At 41.8% G+C, this 21,505-nt stretch overlaps 1 protein-coding gene across 1 annotated transcript in view; it reads right to left on the bottom strand.

Moving 5' to 3' along the window:
- Positions 1-21,505, bottom strand: part of LOC141113351 (uncharacterized) — a 111,577-nt gene that overhangs the window by 25,731 nt on the left and 64,341 nt on the right. Inside the window, exons 6-10 of the mRNA XM_073606412.1 lie at positions 16,914-17,007; positions 16,654-16,757; positions 10,465-10,528; positions 785-898; positions 405-566 (exon numbers count right to left, since the gene is read on the bottom strand). Coding sequence (XP_073462513.1) covers positions 405-566; positions 785-898; positions 10,465-10,528; positions 16,654-16,757; positions 16,914-17,007 — 538 coding nt within the window. The remainder of the gene's footprint in view (positions 1-404; positions 567-784; positions 899-10,464; positions 10,529-16,653; positions 16,758-16,913; positions 17,008-21,505) is intronic.

Below are 21,505 nucleotides of genomic sequence, written 5' to 3'. Positions count from 1 at the left end.
GGGTGCTGACAACCCACGCTACGAAAATAATTTTACTGTTAGGGGTCCCCAGAACTTGGGAAATTTTATCAAGGGGTCACGGCACTAGCCAGGTTGAGAACCACTGATCTAAGCCTAGGCAATGTCACTTGCCTGGAGTTAAATGGCTACTATAAGATAAAAGGTGCAGCTTTTTTTAATTATATTTCTGCGGTGACAACTTTGGATTTTTTTTGATAAAGTTGCTGAAAGATCCACTTGAAGTATTTTTAAAAAAACGTATTCTGCAAATCAGTTACAACATTCCCATGGTCCTAACATGCTTATGAACAGAAGAGAAGGAGAGGTTAGAGGGAAAGAGGAAGGGGGACCGAATAAATGCCTGTAACCCCAAAATTTCCAATGATTGCGGTAATAACACTTACTTGGAATGACGTAAAGCAGATGTTGCCCAGTTGTAGAATGGCGCTGAGAATAGCCCATATGGAAGTCAGCTGACTATCAGTAAGGCCAATCCCACGGAGGCATTTTCCAAGCAATTCAAAGTCTATCTTGTCATTTTTTCCTGGAAGATCACATGCTCGACCCTCAAAAATCACCAAAGTAACAATTTTACCAAAATAAGTCAATTGCAATCTGTATTTTAAATGGATCAACTTTTGTTGTTTATTCTAATAACATTAACTTTTTCCCCCCAAATACAAAACGGAATTAAAACTAAACGAAAAAAGGAAAAAAAAAATAAATACAGAAGAACGTATGTGAAAAATCAAGTCTTTATGCAAATTATATTTGAGTGTCTCACCTGATTAAGATAATAATATGTCTCTGGCTCTTGTAAATATAGTGACTGCTTTTCATTCTCAGGAAGCCCCTCAAGAAGTTCATAAAAGACGTGGAATCCCCTCTCACTCAGAGCCTAAGAGTAAATACCAATCAGCAGAGTATTGTACCATCGGTGAAAGTAGAAGTTCAGGTTTAGGTTGATACCGGGGTAATACCATTACTGGCTAACTAAATAGATTGTAGCACAAGCTTTCAAGGCATGCTGGCCTCTTCATTGCTTGCATGAAGAAAGCTTGCACTAAAGTCTATTTAGTTAGCTAATAAATGGTATCACCATAAATCCAAACTTCTATGATCTGCAAATACTAAACAGAAAATACACTATTGTGCAAAAGTTTTAGGCAGGTGAAAAAATGCTGTAAATGAAGAATGTTTTCAGAAATAGAAGTGTAATAGTTTATTTTTATCAATTAACAAAATGGAAAACAGAAGAGAGATCAAAATCAAATCAATATTTTGCGTGACCACCCTTTGCCTTCAAAACAGCATCAATTTTTCTAGGTACACTTGCACACAGTTTTTTAAGGAACTCTGCAGTTAGTTTGTTCCAAAAACCTTGAAGGGCTAACCACAGATCTTCTGTGGATGTAGGCTGCTTCAAACCCTTCTGCCTTTTCATGTAATTCCAGACATATGCCCCGTACACACGGTCGGATTTTCCGATGGAAAATGTCCGATCAGAGCGTGTTGTCGGAAATTACAACCGTGTGTGGGCTCCATCGGACATTTTCCATCGGATTTTCTGACACACAAAGTTTGAGAGCAGGATATAAAATTTTCCAACAACAAAATCCGTTGTCGGAATTTCCGATCGTGTGTACACAAATCCGATGGCCAAAGTGCCACGAATGCTCAGAATAAATAAAGAGATGAAAGCTATTGGCCACTGCCCCGTTTATAGTCCCGACATACGTGTTTTACGTCACCGCGTTCAGAATGATCGGATTTTCCGACAACTTTGTGTGACCGTGTGTATGCAAGACAAGTTTGAGCCAACATCCGTCTGAAAAAATCCTAGGATTTTGTTGTCGGAATGTCCGATCAATGTCCGACTGTGTGTACGGGGCATTACTCTGTGATGTTGAGATCAGGGCTCTGTGGGGGCCAAATCATCACTTTCAGGATGCTGAAGATAGTTCTGTATGACATTGGCTGTATTTTTGGGGCCATTGTCCTGCTGCAGAATAAATTTGAGGCCAATCACACACCTGCTTGATGGTATGGCATGGGGATAAATATCTGTCTGTATTTCTCATTATGAAGGGCACCACTGATTCTGACCAAATCTCCAATTCCATTTGCAGAAATGCACCCCCAAACTTCCAAGAAACCTCCACTATGCTTCACTGTTGCATACAGACACTCATTATTGTATCACTCTCCAGCCCTTTGGTGAACAAACTGCCTCCTACAACCAAATATTTCACATTTTGACTCATCAGTCTAGAGCACCTGCTGCCATTTTTCTGCACCCCAGTTCCTATGTTCATGTATAGTTGAGTCACTTAACCTTGCTTCTATGTCAGAGGTATGGCTCTTTGGCTGCAATTCTTCCATGAAGACCACTTCTGGCCAGACTTCTCCAGAAAGTAGATAGGTGTACCTGCGCCCCACTGGTTTCCACCAGTTCTGTGCTGATGGCACTGCTGGACATTTTCCGATGATGAAGGGAAGTAAGCATGATGTGTCTATCGGCTACATTAACCACTTATGGACGTTTTACGACACTACTTTGAAGAGGAATATCGTTGTTATGGCAGCAGCTAGCTACCATAACCCCAGTATCCTCTTCTTCAGCGGGCGGTCCGCTTTCAGATAAAAATGGTCCCTGTGGCAGATTCACCGCAAGATTGCTTTTAACGGCAGCGGGAGAGGCCGCCCTCCCGCCGTACTCTGGTGTCCTCTGCCGTTTACCGGAGGTGATCAGGTTCTTCTCCCTGTTAGGCATGGAGACGAGTGAGGGGAAGATGGCCCTCCGCCCATCTTTATATCATTGCAGGGCGAAAGCAACATCAAAACGTCACTTCCGCCCATAGCTCTTAAAGGGACATTTTTTTTTTTTTCAAATGAAAAATTATTTATTTATTTTTGATTGCATTTTAGTGTACATATGAGATCTGAGGTCTTTTTGACCCCAGATCTCATATTTAAGAGGTCCTGTCATGCCTTTTTACTATTACAAGGGATGTTTATGTTTCTTGTAATAGGAATAAAAGTGACTTATTTTTTTTAAAAGAACAGTGTAAAAATAAAAAATAAAAGGTAAAACAAATAATAAAAAAAAAAAAAAAAAATGTAACACACCCCGTCCCACCGAGCTCACGTGCAGAAGCGAACGCATACGTGAGTAGCGCCCGCATATAAAAACGGTGTTCAAACCACATATGTGAGGTATCACCGTGATCGTTAGAGCAAGAGCAATAATTCTAGCCCTAGACCTCCTCTGTAACTCAAAACATGCAACCTGTAGAATTTTTTAAACGTCGCCCATGGAGATTTTTAAGGGTAAAAGTTTGCCACTATTCCAATTTTGAAGTGTGACATGTTGGGTATCAATTTACTCAGCATAACATTATCTTTCACAATATAAGAAAAATTGTGCTAACTTTACTGTTGTCTTATTTTTTAATTAAAAAAAGTATATTTTTTCCAAAAAAAGTGCGCTGGTAAGACCGCTGCGCAAATACTGTGTGACAGAAAGTATTGCAACGGCCACCATTTTATTTTCTAGGGCAGTGGTCCCCAACCTTTTTGGGACCGGCATTGTGGATGAAAATTGTGCCAAGGCCTGAGAGGGGAGGGGGGGGGGGGGTCTGGGTGATGATGCTTTTTTTTTATTGCGGCCAATTTGTCAGAAAAAGGCTGGTGTTAGCACTTCAATGGTTAATATGGTTAACTCACCATAATGCAGAATCTGCCACCAGGTGCAGCTTGCCACGGTGCCTATCACCAGATGCAGATTGCCACCAGATGCAGATTGCCACATGCCACCAGATGTAAATTGCCACAGTCACATGCCACCAGATGCAGATTGCCACAGTCACATGCCACCAGATGCAGATTTCCACATGCCACCAGATGCAGATTGCCACAGTCACTTGCCACATGCCACCAGATGCAGCTTGCCACATGCCACCAGATGCAGATTGCCACCAGATGCAGATTGCCACAGTCACTTGCCACATGCCACCAGATGCAGATTGCACATGCCACTGTCTCCTGCCTCCTAGATGCAAATTGTCACTAAGCACAGAGGCAGTGCAGTGGAGTGGTGGGTTCCGCGTGAGAGAGAACAGCGGTGATGCAGGGCAGGCGGTGAGAGATGATGTCATCTCTCTGCTCCCCGATTCACCTCCAACAGTGGTGTGTGGGCAGAACAGTGGTAATGCGGGCGGGCGGTGGAAGATGATGTCATCTCTCTGCTCGCCTGCTTCACCCCCAACAGTGTAGCGGCGGGGCTGTGTGGGCAGAAGTGTGGTGATCTTTCTGCTTGCCCACCGCACCTCAGATTGTGGAGACTTCGCGGCCCACCTGTATACAGGCTGCGGCCCGGTAGTGGGCCGCGGCCCGGGGGTTGGAGACCCCTGCTCTAGGGTGTTAGAAAAAAAAGTATAATGTTTGGGGGTTCTAGTTAATTTTCTAGCAAAAAAAAACTTTTTTTAACTTGTAAACACCAAATCTCAGAAAGAAGCTAGGTTCTTAAGTGGTTACGTTTTCCTGGTTGACCACTGAATCTACGGTCCTCAAAATTGCCCATTTCTTTGTGCTTCTTCAAAAGAGCTTGAACAGTGCATCATGACAAAGGAAGGCCCTTAGACGTGGTGTATCTGGATTTTGCAAAAGCATTTGACACAGTTCCCCATAAACGTTTACTGTACAAAATAAGGTGTGTTGGCATGGACCATAGGGTGAGTACATGGATTGAAAACTGGCTACAAGGGCGAGTTCAGAGGGTGGTGATAAATGGGGAATACTCGGAATGGTCAGAGGTGGGTAGTGGGATCCCCCAGGGTTCTGAGCTGGGACCAATCCTATTTAACTTGTTAATAAACGACCTGGAGGATGGGGTAAACAGTTCAATCTTTGTATTTGCGGACGATATTAAACTAAGCAAGGCAATAACTCCTTCGCAGGATGTGGAAACCTTGCAAAAAGATCTGAACAAATGAATGGGGTGGATAACTACATGGCAAATTAGGTTTAATGTAGAAAAATGTAAAATAGTGCATTTGGGTGGCAAAAATATGAATGCAATCTATACACTGGGGGGAGAACCTCTGGAGGAATCTAGGATGCAAAAGGACCTGGGGGTCCTAGCAGATGATAGGCTCAGCAATGGCATGCAATGCCAAGCTGCTGCTAACAAAGCAAACAGAATCGTGGCATGCATTAAAAAGGGGATTCACTCCAGAGATAAAGCGATAATTCTCCCACTCTACAAGACTTTGGTCCGGCCTCACCTAGAATAAGCTGTCCAGTTCTGGGCACCAGTCCTCAGGAAGGATGTACTGGAAATGGAGCAAGTACAACAAAGGGCAACAAAGCTAATAAAGGATAAAGATTTGGTGGGACTTTAAATGAGGTGGTGATATTAGTCAATTACCTCCATCCCTAATTTGTTTAATAAGAAGAGAGCAGAAAGGGCGGGACTCTGCATGAAGCGTGTGTGGGATAAGGGTTTGGTTATTAGTAGGGTAAGAGACATTTCTACAATACAATTTTTAACTTGATTTCACATAATTACTATCTAATTGGCTGACATTACTATTGTTCAGACAATTACGTAAGTGAATGAATGACTTGTATAGCGCTACCTATGCAAACTGAATCGCCTCAGGGCACTTTTTCCCTCCTATGTCCAACTGCGGTATAGCGTGGTCCTTTACCCCATAGGATCTAATTAACCTACCAGCATGTCTTTGGAGTGTGGGAGGAAACCGGAGGCACACAAAGGCACAGGGAGAACATGCAAACTCCAGGCAGATAGTGTCGTGGTTGGGATTTGAACCAGCAACCCTATTGCTGCTAGGTGAAAGTGCTAACCACTACACCCCCTTGCTGCCCTGTAAGTGAACATGGGAATAGATACCTACTAAGTTAAGCTTAATGAAATAATCCATAACAAAGATGAAGTAAAAGGGTATATTTCATTTTTCCACAGCTACTGCTTCTCACCTTCCCAACAGCTCATACATTTCACTATAGCGTGATGCCTGTCTACCCTGGGTATGCCCTGTATGGGGTGCCTGCCATTTCGGGTCCCCAGTCTCAGCCCCCGGGGGGAGCGGTGCCCGCAATTGGTGGCGTTGGTGGCCCGGCCCCGGGGCCAGCAGTACATGGACACCCTGTAAGTACCAGCTGGGACTCTGACCTTGTGTTCATTGCCCCCTCAATATGTGAATGTCCTGGATCAATTTGTAATTTTGTTTTTGTCATCTCAGAGACACAATACACGCTTTCTCCTGATGAGCGATAATAAGTCGCAAAATGCGTAGAGCCAACAGATATTGTGTTTTTAACTATGTGTCACAACCAGTATTTCCATAATGTATTATCAATATTCTCTGTCCATGTATTGCTGTCTATATTCTTTCAATACTGTATGGACCTGTTCATATTTTATTTTATATCTATATAATAAAAGCTTTTAATTTTACTTTTGTATACCCTTTTACTTCATCTTTGTTATGGATTATTTCATTAAGCTTAACTTAGTAGGTATCTACTCCCATGTCCACTTACGTAATTGTATGAACAATAGAAATGTCAGCCAATTAGATAGTAATTATTGGAAATCAAGTTAAAAATTGTATTATAGATATGTCTATTACCCTACTATTAACCAAACCCTTATCCCGCACATGCTTCATGCAAAGTCCCACCCTTTCTGCTCCCTTCTTATTAAAAGCTAATAAAGGGTCTGGAGGATATTAGTTATGAAGAAAGGTTGCAAGCACTGAAGTTATTCTCTTTGGAGAAGAGACGCTTGAGAGGGGATATGATTTCAATTTACAAATACCGTACCGGTGATCCCACAATAGGGATAAAACTTTTTCGCGGGAGTTTAATAAGACACATGGTCACTCATTAAAAATTCAAAAAAGTGTGGCGCTATGAACTGTATATAAAGGTGATAAGTAGATAATATGAAAAAATTAAATTACACATACAGTGACTTCAAAAAGCAGATATTCCGATATAAATCAGAAAAAATCTACGTGGATGGATGTGATAGTGACAAATAGTAACACTTAAATACATAAAATAAATTAGGTAGTGTAAAAAGTCACAAAATAATATTAAATATAAAATATAGAGTCCAAATGAGTGAACAAACAAAAGCAAAAAGTCTGTGATGACAGTGCAAAAATCGATGATAAACAGGTGTCTCCTGGGCATGCAGGGGGATTGTTCAGACCCGGCAACTTGGTAGATAAGTAGTCCGTAGGGAGACCAAAGGTGCACAGAGGATTGAAATCAGTGCCAGAACCATCACCAGAAACCGAGGAGGCTTACCAGAAAGATTGGCCTGAAATGGCGTATGCCATACAGGTCAAAAAGGCTTTATGACCGACCGGTCAGGGGATTATATCTGGTCAGATGACATCACACAGATGGGGGGAAGAAATCAGCACGGCTTCCTCATCAATGGGTACACCATGGGCCAAGCGAATAATTTATATAACATGTGAGGGATAAAAACACTCACATAGCGTGATAACGTTTCAACTTGGATTTATTTAAAAATGTTAAATCAAGATCAACTCACATTTTCAGAAGATAAAACAGGCATGTAATCTTGTAGCGGTAGTCATGAGGGGTCCACCCGACATGTTTCAACTAAACAGTCATCATCTGGGGTGTGATGATGACTGTTTAGTTGAAACATGTCGGGTATGATTATTAGCATATGCTTGGTGTAATTGGTTAATTAGTTGCCCAACTCTAATCCTACAAAATCCCTGACTTTGTGCAAGTGTACAAAGTGTGCAAGTGTAAGAATTGATGCTGGTTGAAGCCAAAGGGTAGTGACACCAAATATTGGTTTGATTTAGATTTTTCTTCTATTTGATCACTTTTAATTTTGTAAATTGAAATAAAAAAAAATGTAAATATACTGTATATTTTTTAAAGAGTTCTTACTTTGCAGCATTTCTTCTGCCTAAAACATTTGCCCTGGTTCGGTTTGCGGCAGAACTCTCGAATATTGTAAAAGTTCAGACCCAAACCGTGAAACATATTATTATCTATGGGACCCAAACTTGAAAAATCAAAAGTCCCTATTTTGAAGACTTATATGCAAGTTATTGGCCATAAAAAAGGTATGGGGGCCTCGGTACTGCCCTGAAGGACCCCAGCAACGTCGCAGTCTCGTTAACAATTGCAGATCGCCACCATTACCAGTAAAAAAAAAAAAATCAATAAAAAAAGTCCATAAATATATCCCATAGTTTGTAGACACAATAACTTTTGCGCAAACAAAACAATATACGCTTTGCAATTTTTTTAACAAAAATATGTAGAAGAATATATATTGGCTTAAATTTTTTGAAGAAATTTGTTTCTTTACATTTTTTTTGGATATGTATTATAGCAAAAAGTAAAAAATATTGGGTTTTTTTTTTCAAAATTGTTGCTCTTTTTATGATTTTTAGCGCAAAAAATAAAAACCGCAGAGGTGATCAAATACCATTAAAAGAAAGCTCTATTTGTGGGAAAAAAGGACATAAATTTTGTTTGGGTACAAAGTCGCACGACCGTGCAATTGTCAGTTAAAGCGACACAGTGCAGACTTTGGCAGACTTTGGATGGAAATAGCAACGTTTTTCACCACAGTGAGCAAGCCTTATATGAAGAAGCCAAATTATAGTACACTAAAGTCTGGTTTCTCTTTCGCAGACTTTGGATAGAAGTAACAGGTGTGGAAAAATTGGGATTGGGGTGTGGGTGGTGCCTTTACCCCGTAACCTTCTAGAGGCAGAATAAGCCGCTCTGACAGCTGCGATGGACTGCGCACTAGTGTCAGCTTCAGTCATAGAGGATGAGAAGGACGAGGATGGTTTAGTAAGCCACTCCACCACCTCCTCTGCATGCTGTGGCTGGATAGCATGGCCAACATCACTAAACAGAGACAAATGTGCCCTGCCTGTGGACGAACCATGTCCACCTTTGCCTGTAGAAACAGACGCTGCTGGCCCCCTCATAGTGGCATGGGAATGTCTGCCTCTCCTTATTGGCCTCCAAGACATGATAGGGGGGCTTATTACCCAAATTTAATAGAATGTGTGATTGGATGAACTTTATTCAATGAAAAATTGTGTTTGGTGCACTTTAAATTGAGGACTGACGCTGACAGAAATGTAAAAATTCAAACAAAAAAAATGTAATTAAAAAAAGGGGGAACACAGTGTCGCAGTCAGAAAAACTGCGGCAGACAATTTTTAAAAAAGGGGGCAGACAGCGGACAAAAAAAAAAAACATACAGCAACCAAAAAAAAAAAGGGTATACAGCACTGTGTACAGCACTAAATGATATGTAATGCTGTGTTAAAAACTGCACTACACTAACACACTACACTGACATCACACTATACTCACACTACACTATACTGACACGCTATACTCACACTACACTTAGGGGTTGATTTACTAAAGGCAAATCCACTTTGCACAACAAGTGCACTTGAAAGTGCACTGAAAGTGTAGATCGCTGTAGATCTGAAGGGAAGCTCTGAAATGAGGGGAAGCTCTGCTGATTTTATCATCCAATCATGTGCAAGCAAAAATGCTGTTTTTTTATTTTCCTTGCATGTCCCCCTCAGAGCTACAGTGACTGTACTTCCAAGTGCACTTGCAGCGCACTGGTAGTGCAAAGTGGATTTGCCTTTAGTAAATAACCCCCTTACACTCTACACTCAGAGTCACAATAAGTGAATACACTAACTCGCTAGTAGCGAACTGAGCCCTGCTCTATCTTCACTCCAACAATACACTGGAAAAGCTTCCTGTGGGAAGGAACCTTTTATAGTGTGGGGTGGGAACTATGAACACTGAGCAGTGACTGGACAAATCTCTTTGTTCAATCAGGGCTCTCCAGTGCTCTGTGCCCTAATTGGCAAAGCCCTGTACCTGACCAGCAGTCAGGTGCAAGGCTTCATCCAATAAGGGCCCTAGAATGCACTGTGCAGTGCGCAGTGCATTGTGGGGCGTTCAGCGGGCGAACATCCCGCCGAGTACCCCGCAAATTCGTGTGTTCGCCAAATGGGCAAACGGGCGATGTTTGGGCCAAACTTTTGCTCGGCCCGAACTGTTCGCCCAACACTTTTGCACAGTACTTACATCAAATACCACTAGAGTGCCCCTTTCTGTAATGACGTGACTACAGCTCTGCACTACTCCTGAATTCAGAGAAACTGCCATATAGGCTGTGGGATTAGACATTTTACAGGCATGGCTATTAACTTTGTCACTGCTAATTCATAAGTGACATTGACATCGGGCAATTATCCACACCTAACCCTGCCAACTGCATTCTGAAATGACAGCCCTGCCTCTGAGGGCTTGTGTATCACACACTAACTTGATTTGGTACCTGTTTGACAATTGGACAAGAGCCTTAAAATCAAGTAAATCACCAACCTGGAACACAACACGGGACTTCTCCAGTAGATAGTGAGACATTGAGCAGCCCACCACAAGACCTCTAAAACATAAAGCAAAATAATGACGGCAGATACTGACCAACAAGGACAGAAAAGGTCTTACTCTAGTTCACAGTTGGGAATGTCATATCCTAAATTGAACATTCCCATACATGTATATAAATACAGTAATGAAGAAAATTTTAAAACTTAAAGTGTAACTGTAGACAAAACTTTTAGTTTGGGGTTTTTAGTTCAGATTTAGTTCAGATTTTTTAGCTCAGCTTTTTATTGCTACAGATGTCCTTGTTCACTCTATTTGTCCTGGTAACTATTATCACCAATAGTGTAAAAACATTCCAAATTTTGAGTGGTCACCAGAACAGGAATAGAGGTTGAAATCTTCCAATGGGCACACTAGTTCTGGTGACTACCATAGATTTCTTCTCATTTCTTGTTGCTATGGGAGAAGAAGTGGAATGAAATCTCCCCAATTGGCTGGTTATTACCCCTTCTTACTCTATCCAAAATTTAAAAAAATATATATTTCCTTCAGTTGTACTTTCACATGGGAGATAAATACATTTGTCCCCTACAGGCAAGGAGTTTAGCTGTAGATATCTTTTACAAAAAGGTGGAACAAGAACTAATGAGCCTGAAAGATAAGAAGAGTAGAGAGAGTAAGACAAAGCAGAAGAATACGCCACAATAAAAAGTCTAAAAGAAAGAACAGACAGTAATCAAGAATGCAGAAAAAGGGGTGGAATAGTGATCCTCAGTTCCCAGGAGTATGCAACCACCTATAGCAACTTCAATAAACTAAAGTATATCAGGTTTTAAAAGGGGATACTAATGCAGTTTTTTAAAATGCCTTATATGAACTTATACAAAGGGGTGAACAAATATTAAGTAAAAGGTGGCTGACTACCTATGGGGGAAGACACCCAAAAATACATAACTCAGGTGTCCCTCTGGAAGGGCTCCCAATTATGGCAGGTGTTGGCTTGCAGTTTGAGAGACTTAGGTATGGGTAGACTCACATCTGCAGGTACTGGTACAGAGGCTCCCAGAATATATTAAAAATACAAAGTCGGTCCTTTTCCATATTAGACATCTGTATTGGTAAGGGGATCTCATGTGGGCAACACTTAGGGGTTGATTTACTAAAACTGGAGAGTGCAATGTCTGCTGCAGCTGTGCATGGTAGCCAATCAGCTTCTAACTTCAGCTTACTCAATTAAACTTTGACAAAAAAGCCTGGAAGTGGATTGGTTTCTATGCAGAGCTGCACCATATTTTGCACTCTCCAATTTTAGTAAATCAACCCTTTAGCGTAAAAGCACCGCACTCTTTGATTTCTCCTGCACTGGCTATTTTGAGGTATCATTTGAATATATAAAGTGATTATCAAGAGGAGCTCCATGACTTTTTGGCTACATCAGTAGAATTTTTATTAACACAACTATTGTATGCTTGATGGAGTATATTACTTACAAAGGAGAGGAGTCTCTATGGGTGCTAAATTTTCCCCATTCCTGGCAAATTTGTATATGGTTTGGAGGGGTTTAGTGTCCCCTCAAGTGACAATCCCTTTTTGGGAAATTTGAAGTAGTGTCGCAGATACATTGATGACCTGTTGATGGTGTGGGAGGGAGACACTATCACCTTGGACAGTTTATTTACTATCCCAATGCGAATGATTTAAATTTACATCTCACACATGCATGGAATTTGAAAAGTATCGAATTTTTGGATTTAGGCTGCATTTCCACCTGAGTGTAGCGTCCTTGAACATTTTTCCAGTGTTTTTTTGTTCGCTTTTATGCACGATTTTGGCGCGTTTTTTTGCACGACTTGCACACAATGAGCTTTGGCGTTTTTGAATTTGCAAATAGAGAAAATTATCATTTGTTGCATCATTTGTTGCTAGGTATTTCAGCTTTTTCTTCCCTTTTATTTCTTTTTTATTTATTATTATTCATTTATTTTTTATTTTTTTTGTTAGGGTAAGGGGTTACAGTTAAGGTTAGGCTAGGATTAGGATTAGGAGTTGGAGCTACGGTTAGGATTAGGAGTAATTGTTTGTTTACTATTACTTAGTATTCATTTATTGAATTTGTGCGCTTGAGCCCTGAACTGATCCTGAGGGGTTGTTGCCACGCTGGGAGCCCAATCCTGGACCATCAACCTCCACTACCAAAAGAACGCCTGCTCCGTCGGCTGGTTGGGCTGGGAGGAATCCTCATCACAGGCGAGCCCTGGGGGGGAGCGTGGGTCATCTACCCGCTCCCAACCCCCATCTGTGGATCAGCGGGACCATGTGGCCATCACAACAAGAGTCCTGCACGCTGCTGGAGTGGCCCGGCGAGGGAGTGCAAGATCCACCAGTGCGGGCCAGATGTCTGGGGTGGCCAGGACTGCCAGCGGGAGAAGCCGTGGAACTGCTGGAGGGGATGCGTGGCTACACCAGACCGGGACCGTCCCACGCTTCTGCCAGGCCTTCCAGCAGGGGAGGAGGAGAGATCGAGAAGACAGAGTGGCGGCTACCAGTGACGTCATCTCCAAGCGCTAGATACAGGGACAGCAAGCCCGCGACTAAAGTGTAGGACCTGCATTCCTTGCAGTGGCTGCTGGGCAAGCTGAATTTTGCGTGCCCGTGGGGAGGTTATTTTGTAGGAGGTTGGCTACGGCAGGTGTCCGCACCATTATATTTGTTTGACTGCGGCCCACAAGGCCGATTTGCGGGTGTGGCAGGTGTTTCTGGAGCAGTACAGTGGGCAGTCATTGTGGATGGATTAGATGGTTTCCAACTTGAATTTGGAGGTGTTTACGGGTGCGTCAGGTGCTGTGGGTTCTGGGGCATTTTTTGGAGGTCAGTGGAGTGCAGGCAGATGGCCGGATTCGTGGTGAGAGGCAGATTTGCTGGGCAACCTGGTACTATTGGAACTGTTTCCCATAGTACTGGCCGTGGTGCTTTGGCGATGAGAATTCAGGAACAAGAGGGTTCGCTTTCATTGCGACAACTTGAGAGCGGTGCAGGTCATTAACAAAGTTTCCGCTTCAACACCTGGTGCTTCAATGTTTGTGTCTGAATTGTTATGTCTGTGCAGGGCATGTGCCGGGTGTGAACAATAATGTGGCTGATGCATTTCAGTGGTACAGATTCCGTTTGTTGGCACCGGAAGCAGAGCAGCATGGGGTGCCTTGCCCGGAACAATTGTGGGACATTGCCTTTGAACGGTAGCTGGGCTACTTCAGAATTTGGTGTGCCCGGCCTCTTGGAGTGCCTACGAAAAGGTTTGGGGGGGAATGGCAAGTCCAGATCAATGAGGTAGGCGATTGTAGGGGCGAAGATGATTGTTTGTGCTTTTGTGCTTGTTGCTATATTTCATTGGCAGGAACGTGGAGGACGGGGTCTCTATTTCCAAGTTGGGTCACAAAATGGCCGGCTTGGCATTTTGGCTTCAGCTGTCAGGGGTTGGGGATGTGACAAAGCATATGTTGGTGAAGAGGGTTTTGTGGGCCTACAGAAGGGGTAAGGTTGTGCCGGATGCTCCCTGCCCGGTCTCTTTTGAGATACTGGTGGCCGTCTTGGGGAGTCTGGGGGTCGTTTGCTTTTTGGCTTACAAAGCTGCGCTTTTTAAGACAGCATTTGTCCTGGCCTTTTTTGGGATTAGCGAACTGGTGTGCAGATCTAAACGTGGTGGTGGGGGCTTGGACGTGGCCGTTGTGGTGCAGCGGGAGGTCAGGGTTTCGTTTTTCATTAGCAGGTCCAAAACGGACCAGCGTGGTAAAGGTAAGTGGATGGATTTGGGTGGGGTCCACGGCTCTCCAGCATGCCTGGTACGGGCTGTACGGGAGTGGTGGGCTCTAAGGGGGAAGGGGCCCGGGCCTTTCCTTACCTTACCAAGGTTGGATGGGTCAACCTTGTCCAGGTTCCAATTTGGGTCGGATTTTAAAAAGATTCTTCTGGCTGCAGGTTCCCCCCAGCAGAACTATTCCTCTCATTCGTTTCGGATCGGGGTGGCCACTGAGGCGGCTCTCTGGGGTTTGAAGGATAGGTTAGTGCGAAAAATTGAGTGCTGGGAGTTGCAGAACTTCAGGTTATATGTACGGCCCCACCTGTTGCCGTAGTGGTTCGGGTCCTTCTTTGGTGGGGTGCCAGCCTGTGTCCAGTTCATGGCTGGGTTAACGTGTTTGCCTGTCTATGTTTTTGTGTTGTGTTATATGTGTTGTGGTTTTTATGCTTCTGTTTGTTTTTCAGGTTCAGAATGTTTAGTGTGGATCCTCGGCCATTCCTATGTTTTTTGGGGGCTAAAAGGGCTGCGGTTGAGCCGGAGGGCCGACAGTTGGGTTATCCCAGTGGACAGGTCAGGATCAGATGGAACGGGGTCCCGGGGATGTTATGGTCCAGGGTCTTACCGGAGGTACATCACTATTCTAGGTTTGACAGGTCCCCGGATGTGCTACTGTTGCATGTGGGGGGCAATGACCTGGGGCTTTGCTCCTCTCGAGAATTGTGTAGGTATATGAAATCTAATTTTCTGCGCTTGCAGTCCCTGTTCCCTAACACCATTGTTGTGTGGTCTGACATGGTGGCTAGGGCTTCCTGGTGTTTGGCGCTGTCTGTGGAGAGGGTTAACAAAGCTAGGATCAAAGTAAACAAAGAAGTGGCAAAGATTTTTGTCCGTAATGGTGGCTTGGCTATTCACCATTGGGACTTGGAAAAGGACCCTTGGCTGTTCCTGAGAGGGGATGGGGTTAATTTAAATGCGGTGGGGATTGACCTTTGGTCTTTGGATCTGCAGGAAGGTATACAGTGGGTCCTTCGGGTGTGGTGGGCCGCCCAGGCGTAAGGTTTCACGCTGGGCGTCTGTGGCAGAGGTCGTAGGGTTTTTGAAGGCGGGGATGGTTACGTTCTTTGATGAACAATGGGTTGGACCCATCTCTAGTATGGGTGTTCCTGCCCTAATAAGGGCGGAAGTAATACGTGTTGGGGCAGTTGGCTGTATTGGCTGGAGAAGTTGCCAAACAATTGTCTCCTGAGTCGGTGTAAGTTGCGGCTAGGGGCCGTAAAAGGGCAAGGTGGTGCCACATACAGCTAGTTGGTCAGTCAAGGGTGCCTTCAAAAATCCTAAGACATAGAAACAGAGAGTTACATTCAGTCTGAGAAGTTATGGTATATTTTTCTGGTTATTACCGGTTATATTATGTAATAAAGTGATTTTTCATGGTTGGTTATTGTAATAAAAGGGCTGCTATGGCCATTTAAACCCAAGAAGTATGTTTGGTCTGATTTATTTAAATAGGTAAGGTGGTATTTGGTAAATGGCATAACAACCAGTACTTGAGCAATACCCCAGGCATGTTTCTCCTGATCCCTGAAGGATTTCTACCCACCACAATGTAAATTATAAACAATATAAGGTGCTGGAGGTGGTTTTGCCTAATTTTCACTGTTAGTTGCTTTTTCATTGTTCTTACAGCGCTGTTGCCTACATTGATGCTACTGTGACTTCTGGCTGAGTTACATGTATCATTGACTGGAACATAAAACCAAATGGTTATCTGTACATAAAAAATATTTGAGTTAAAAAAAAAAACTGAAAATTGAGCCTTAAAATACATGCAAGGAACACAGTCTACATAGGTTTCACCCAGACATTGCTGTTGTGCATTACCCTACCCGCTTTCCCCTTTGAGAATAATTTGTTCATATGGGAACACTTATGCTTACCTATTTGCAATATAGAGGTATTCACAAACACGCCCCAAAATATACTCATTTCTGTTTCTCAAACATAGCTTAGTATATGAAAGGGTCAGTATTATGTCATACTACCAATTGCATTCTAATCTGTTATGTGGGACTGAGTCTGATTGGTGATACATTAAGCACAGAGAAAGAAGCTGCAAAACACAGTTTTTATGATAAAGACCCACTTACAACATGTGTAAGTGGCTGTCTGGAATCTGCTTCAGATGAAGGTAAAATAGGTAAATGATCTGTCTTTAGCACAGTTGCACAGTTTGCTGGAGAACATTAGCTGTTCACCAGTAAGGTTTGACTTGACTTGAGTTTTTTTTTCTAATTATCAGATAGCGATAGTATTTCTTTCAAAAAATATATATGCCTGCAATACCTTACACTTCCATATCCTTGTCTGGAAGTGTATATGTACCTTACCTTTGAAGAAACACCTGAAGACTTTGCCCAAATCGAGAGGAATTTCTATTCAACACAGTTTTAGCATGTCCAAAACTTTCCAAGACCTTAAAAAAATCCAGAAGCTATGAAACAGAAAAAAAACCTCTAGGTAGTACAAAACAAGTAAATAAAAACGAATGTATATTTTATATCATTTTATCAAAGAGTAAAAAAAAACAAAAAAAAACTACCAATAAGTCTACTGTCTTCTGCGTTGTGAAACTTGGAGCATGACTTACCTGTAAAATCTTGTCCCCTTGTCTTCTCTGGGGAGTAGTAAGGTACTGGGACAATAGTTTGACAGCCTCTGTCTTACCAGAACCTGAATGTCCACTGCAAGCAAAGGGACATAAATAGAAAAATAGTAAAAGTGCTAAAAATGGTTAGCAGTAATGCATGCAAATATATTGGTTTCACTTTAATTATATAGTAGAGGCTTAATCACTTGCCTTACTGGGAATTTTTACCCCCTTCCTGCTCGGGCCAATTTTCAGCCTCCAGCGCTGTCACACTTTGAATGACTATTGCGCGGTCATGCAACACTATACCCAAATGAACTTTTTATAATTTTTTTCATACAAATAGAGCTTTCTTTTGGAGGTATTCAACCGCTTCAGCCCTGGAAGGTTTTACCCCCTTCCTGACCAGAGCACTTTTTACAATTTGGCACATGTGTTGCTTTAACTGACAATTGCGCGGTCGTTCGATGCTGTACCCAAAACTAAATTTGCGTCCTTTTTTTCCCCCACAAATAGAGTTTTCTTTTGGTGGTATTTGATCACCTCTGTGGTTTTTATTTTTTGCGTTATAAACAAAAAAAGAGCGACAATTTGAAAAAAAAAAAACAATATTTTTTACTTTTTGCTATAATAAATATCCCCAAACATGTAAAAAAAAAATCCTTCATCAGTTTAGGCCAATATATATTATTCTACATATTTATGGTAAAAAAAAAAAAAAAAATGGCAAAGAGCGTATATTGATTGATTTGCACAAAAGTTATAGCATCTACAAACCGTGGGAAAGATTTATGGCTCTTTATTTATTTATTATTAGTAATGGCGGTGATCTGCGATTTTTAGTGGTACTGCAACATTGCGACGGACAGATCGGACACTTTTGACAGTTTTTTGGGACCAATGACAATTATACAGCGATCAGTGCTATAAATATGCACTGATTACTGTGTAAATGTCACTGGTAGGGAAGGGGTTAACACTAGGGGGTGATCAAGGGGTTAACTGTGTGTTCCCTCAGTGTGTTCTGTGTGAGGATGGGAGTGACTAGGAGAGGAGACTTAGTAGGAACAAACGATATGTTTCCTCTTCCCTGACAGCACAGAAATGTGTGTGTTTATACTCACAAATCCCCGTGCTGGCACTCGTGCACGAGATCGCATATGGCCAGCGACGATCGTGCCCGCCGGCCACGGGTACCCCCGCCATGCAGCGGGCTCGCGTGTTGCCCTCTGGTGGCTGAAAAGCAGAAGGATGTACCCGTATGGGGTTTCGCCCAGGGGAGCCATTCTGATGCAGTATATCTGCGTGTGCCAGTCGAGAACCGGTTAATCACCACTGGGTTCTTTTTTTTTTTTTGCTAAATAAATGAAAAAAAAGACAGAAAAAAAGACAAAAAAAATATTTCATAGTTTCTTATAAAATTTGGCAACCTGGTAATTTTTCTCCTTCACTGATGTGCACTGATGGGCACTGACAGGCTGCACTGATGGGCACTGATGAGGTTAAACTGGTAGGCGGCACTGATGGAAACTGGGAGGTAGCATTGATAGGCGACACTAATGAGGAGACACTGATGGGCACTGATTAGTAGCAATGAGGGCACTGATTGGCAGCACTGGTGGGCACAGATTTGCAGCACTGGTGGGCACTGTTGAGATTGCACTGATAATCAGGGCTCTGATAATCAGTGTACATGCCCTTTTCTATTTTATTCCTCAGTTGGAGACAATTTATTCACTCAAGTAAATCCTGTGAATAGACTCATCCCAGTTGTATGTGTCCTTAACAGGTTACTTTATCAGCTCCCTTAGATTGTGCTAGTTTTGACCCCCTATCTCACACAATATTTCTCTTTAAACATTTGTGTATTGAATATTATTGTCGGTATGAGCAATATTGTATGGGGTCTTTCTCCTTTTTTCCCTTCTGTAAATTTTGGACTTTTTTTTGTTATTTTTGATCGAGTTTCACAATTGGGAGTTACTACACAGATTTATTATCATGGCACAATCTCCGTCCTCGCCACCTAAGATTTTCTCCTGCCTTTCAAGACATGGTTTTTTAGCTTTTTCGTACATTATTTAAAGTGAATACTAATAACTAAATGAAAATATTATTATATTTTTAAATTTTTTTAACTAGGGGATTAGGCTTTTGTAGGATCGTTTGTGGCAGTTTGTAATTTTTTCTTCCTTTTCTTTTTGCATTTCATATGCAATATTTTTATTTTTACCATATTTGCACTCATTGTTTTTAGTCCCTATTTACTTTTTGCACCTTTGTACGCAAGTCTCTAAATTGTCTATCAGTTCTCATTATTGCTATATAACACGTGAAGTTTGATGATGGTATTTATTCCCCTGCCACCAGCAGACCCTCATCTCCATAATTAAGCACTGAGGGTAGGACGAAACATGTTGGAGTTGTGATCTGGATGAATCGAGCTGAGGCTGCTGTTACCTGATAACCACCCGGGCTGGTGATGTGTACAGCGGCCAGGCTATCTCTTCCTATTTTTGCAGCACACTATACAGAGATATGCTTTGTTCATATTTCATGTCTGAGGTTTACAACCACTTTAAGTCAGGTCCTGGGTGCTTAGGCAGCGGCATGTTTTATCTGCTTTCCTAGTTTGTCACAATGAAATTTATTATATATATATATATATATATATATATATATATATATATATATATATATATATATATATATATATATATATATAAAAACCCCTTCACGCCGACGTAACACATGGAACTGGACTTTTTTCTGTGGTGCCGCATATATGTGTTTTTCCCTTTGTGCTGGGAGTGCGCTGCATGCCGCGCTCCCAGCACAGAGACCGGTGTCTCACTGAGAGCCCCAGGCTCCGTACTAATGATCGGGAGCATTCCGGGCCACCTGATTGCTGTGCTAATCTCCGATTGGCAACCACAGTGATCAGTCACTGTGAAGTCCGCACCTGTGTTTTTTTTCTTTCTGTGAATGGGTAGATAGATACATTGTATCTTTGTCTTTTCATGCAGAAAGAAAAAAAAAGGAAAAAAAAATTAAATTAAATAATACAACATAAAATAAAATTAAAAAAAAGTTTGATCTAGGTCACTGCAAGGGTTAGTGTTTGGGTCAAGTGAGGGTCAAAGGTCAAGGTCAGGGTCAAAAGGTCAGGGTCAGTATATTTTGAGCAGGATTTATTTTTGTAATTTGTATCAATGTCAGTTAGTGTCAGCGTGTTTTATTGCTTCTGGGCTGTACTATGGGTACAAACAACAAATAACATACACATATGTGGTATCGTTGCAATCGTCAGGAGCAGTAAAATGTATTTTGGGTTGTTCTTTGGTAGTAGGGTATGGTAGTAACAAGAAATATACAGCTTACCATTTATCACTAAATGAAAGCCAAATTTGTCCTGAAAAAAAAACACGGTATAATCCACCTGGATGCACAAAGTAGTTGTGATGATATGTGCGGTTTTACTAACACATGTCAAAATTGCAAAATTGTGCTTAGGCTTTTAGATTTATTTTACCCTTAGGTGTGAAGGGGTTAAAAATCAAGAAAACTTTACTTTAAAAAATAAATAGACATAGAGAAGTTTTTTTAAGAGTATTTTTTTAGGGTGCCATAGACATAATAGAACCAATAACATTTATATATAAAAACATATTTTATTTATATATGGTTAAAAATTAAAAGTAGTGTTTAACAGACAAATAAACCAAGAACAGCATGTCTTTTGGGTTATCACACAGAGTTGTTTGCTTTAGCTTTTTCTTTTCACACAGTCCTCAGGGGATTTTTTGTTTTTTGTATATAAATGCAAGACCAAAAAAAGTTATTGGATGATAAATGAAATTGTTGTTTGCCATGCTAGTCATATCATTGCTCACCTACAACATCCTCCCGGTACCTTGGGACAGGAGCAAAAAGACAGCGCAAAGAACACCAGGAAACTCCATGCAGATGCAGAGGGCGCACAAGGGCCAAGCTATAACATAATGATGATCCATGTATTACTTAACAGATTTCTAGATATATAACAGGTGGACACCAAAGAATAAAGTGACACACCAAGAACACATATCTCTAAAAAAAAAAACATACTTACAACACAAGTTGTTATTCTGGAAATGGTCGAGGGTGCCAATTTTGAACACCAATTATCAAAGGGTAAACCAGCATGTGACAGACCTAGCCGGGAGAGAGACTTTTGGAGGGGACTGTATGCTAGCCTCTTGCCGATCGATCGTGGGCCCTGGCATTTGGGGGAACAGTGTTCTTTGTGAGCTGTATGCCTGGGGACCCTTGAGGTGGTATTACTGTGGATTTGGGTCCTGGTCCCCCAGGACACACAGACTCTGGGGACCCTGGATTTGCCATATTGGAATAGTGACTGATTCATACCGTTGGGACTCCTACTGTTAAATGCTAATGTCATCAATTCCAGCTACCTGTCTGTTGTCTGCTAAAATGTGTATTGTAAATAAGTCTCTATTATGGGATCTAAGAGTCATTAGATCCCCATTGTTGTTTGTGTTTAATTAACTCTGCTATTGTGATAATGTTGATTGGATTTTCTGAACTACAAG

This window comes from Aquarana catesbeiana, linkage group LG12 (genome assembly GCF_042186555.1).
Source record: "Aquarana catesbeiana isolate 2022-GZ linkage group LG12, ASM4218655v1, whole genome shotgun sequence".
Taxonomy (NCBI): Eukaryota; Metazoa; Chordata; class Amphibia; order Anura; family Ranidae; genus Aquarana; species Aquarana catesbeiana.
The sequence above is the reverse complement of the archived record's forward strand: the minus strand, read 5'-3'. Positions and strand labels throughout refer to the sequence as shown.